At 51.7% G+C, this 2,136-nt stretch overlaps 1 protein-coding gene across 1 annotated transcript; it reads right to left on the minus strand.

Moving 5' to 3' along the window:
• Window positions 1–189: 189 nt before the first annotated feature.
• Window positions 190–2,035, minus strand: LOC122545378 (phospholipase D1-like; the record flags this gene model as incomplete). The annotated part of the gene is made up of 2 exons (XM_043684422.1): window positions 190–307; window positions 1,882–2,035. Coding segments are annotated over 2 exons (272 nt in total), but the record flags the coding sequence as incomplete, so codon positions are not given.
• Window positions 2,036–2,136: the final 101 nt, after the last annotated feature.

The raw sequence follows: 2,136 nt of genomic DNA on the forward strand, positions 1-2,136 counted from the left end.
TGAGACACACCCACACACACAGACAGACACACACACACTCACATACTGAGACACACCAACCCACTGACTGAGACACATAGAGACGCAAACACACACATGGAGACACTCACCGCCCCCCCACCCCCCAATCACACGTTGAAGGCAGGTGTGGCTGCAATGTTCGACCCGGGGTGCTACAGTGAGACCCACCTGGTCATAAATGGCTGCATTGGTGGTAGCTGTCGCATTCCAGATTTCCTGGAAACATCGGTCACTGACAGGATCTTCAACCTCAGCGATCTGGGCATCGCTCAGGCCAAGGTGTACTCTGCAGGAGGAGCAAGCAGCATTGAGTCAGAAAGCAGCCAGAAGCTGAACACACCGACCACAGACAGACCCCCTCCACCCACTGCTGCCCTGCCCAGCCTGGCTTCCTGGCCTGTAATACCACAGGGTTTAGAATTATCGCCCTCATTTGGATATCTGGGCAACATAATGAAGTGTTAAACGATATCCGCAGGAGTAGCTTCTGTTACTCCTGGTTTTGGGAATGGTTTTCGGATCAGCGAACACCCTGAGTCCCTACTTTGGTAAAGTGAAGGGGTTCTCAAGAAGGAAGCAGCTAAAGACCCCCAACTTGAGGGGCTCCAACCACCCTCCTGTGGGGCAGTGGTGGTGTCCCTACCCCTGCACCAGAAAGCCCGAGTTCAAGGCCCACCCACTCCAGAGGGGTGTAATACCATCTCTGAACTGGTTGATTAGTAAAATAGGTTAAACTAAAAATAAATGTGAGGAGCTGCTGCAGAGATACCCCAGAGCTGAGAGGACTGACCTCCAACAACCAAACCATCTTCCTGTGTGCCTGGTATGACCCCAACCAACCGAGATTTCTACCCACCCTATCGTGACTCAGTCAGTCATAGAGATGTACAGCACAGAAACAGACCCTTCATTCCAACTCGTCCATGCTGAGCAGATACCCGAACCCAACCTAGTCCCATTTGCCAGCACCCGGCCCATATCCCTCCAAACCCTTCCTATTCACATATCCATCCAGATGCCTTTTAAATGTTGTAATTGTACCAGCCTCCACCACTTCCTCTGGCAGCTCATTCCATACACGTACCACCCTCTGCGTGAAAAAGTTGCCCCTTAGGTCTCTTTTATATCTTGCCCCCTCACCCTATACTCCCCCACCCTAGGGAAAGGACCTTGTCTATTTACCCTATCCATGCCCCTCATGGTTTTATAAACCTCTATGAGGTCACCCCTCAGCCTCTTCTTGCACCTTCCAGGATTTTGACCTAGCGAATATTAGGGATTGGTGAGTAACTCACCTCCTGATTCCCAAAGCCTGTCCACCGTCTGTAAAGCACAGGTCAGGGGTTTGATAGAAGACTCCCCACCCAGTTCGATAGGTGCAGCTCCAACCACACTCAAGAAACTCAACCCCATCCAGGACAAAGCAACTGACTTCATTGGCGTGGCATCCAGAAACATTCATTCCCTCCACCATCAACGCTCAGCAGCAACAGGGTGTACTATCGACAAGACACACTTCTGACAGTCCCCCAGGCTCCTCAGAAAACACCTTCCAAAGCCTTGACCACTTGCACCTCAAAGGACAAGGGCAGCAGATACATGGAAACACTCCCCCCTGCAAGTTCCCCTCCAAACCACACACCGTCCTGACTCGGAAATATATCGCTGTTTCTTCAGTATCGCTGGGTCAAACTCTTGGAATTCCATCCGTAATGGCAGATGGACTGCAGCCGTTCAAGAACACAGCTCACTGCTACCCTCTCAAGGGCAACTAGGGACAGGCAGCCAATGCCAGCCAACTGGATACCAACATCCCTTCAGGGAGTTACAGGGAAAGGAAAGATGGATCAACTCACTTACTTGAAACACTGGAGTCGAAGGTGCCGGGCGAATCTTCCAGCTTGGTATTCTTCACCATCCATCACAGATTCCTCCATCTCAGTGTCTTCCACAAGAACAGCCATCTCGCTGTCCCATTTCCCCAACAAACTTCGGTCGTTGATGTTTGCTGAACCTGGGTGTGGGACAGCAGGCCATCAGAGTTTGCTGAACCTGGGTGTGGGACAGCAGGCCATCAGAGCTGATCCCCGACAGGCCCAAAGACCAGTTGGCTTG

This window comes from Chiloscyllium plagiosum, unplaced genomic scaffold, assembly GCF_004010195.1.
Source record: "Chiloscyllium plagiosum isolate BGI_BamShark_2017 unplaced genomic scaffold, ASM401019v2 scaf_34037, whole genome shotgun sequence".
NCBI classification, from domain to species: domain Eukaryota; kingdom Metazoa; phylum Chordata; class Chondrichthyes; order Orectolobiformes; family Hemiscylliidae; genus Chiloscyllium; species Chiloscyllium plagiosum.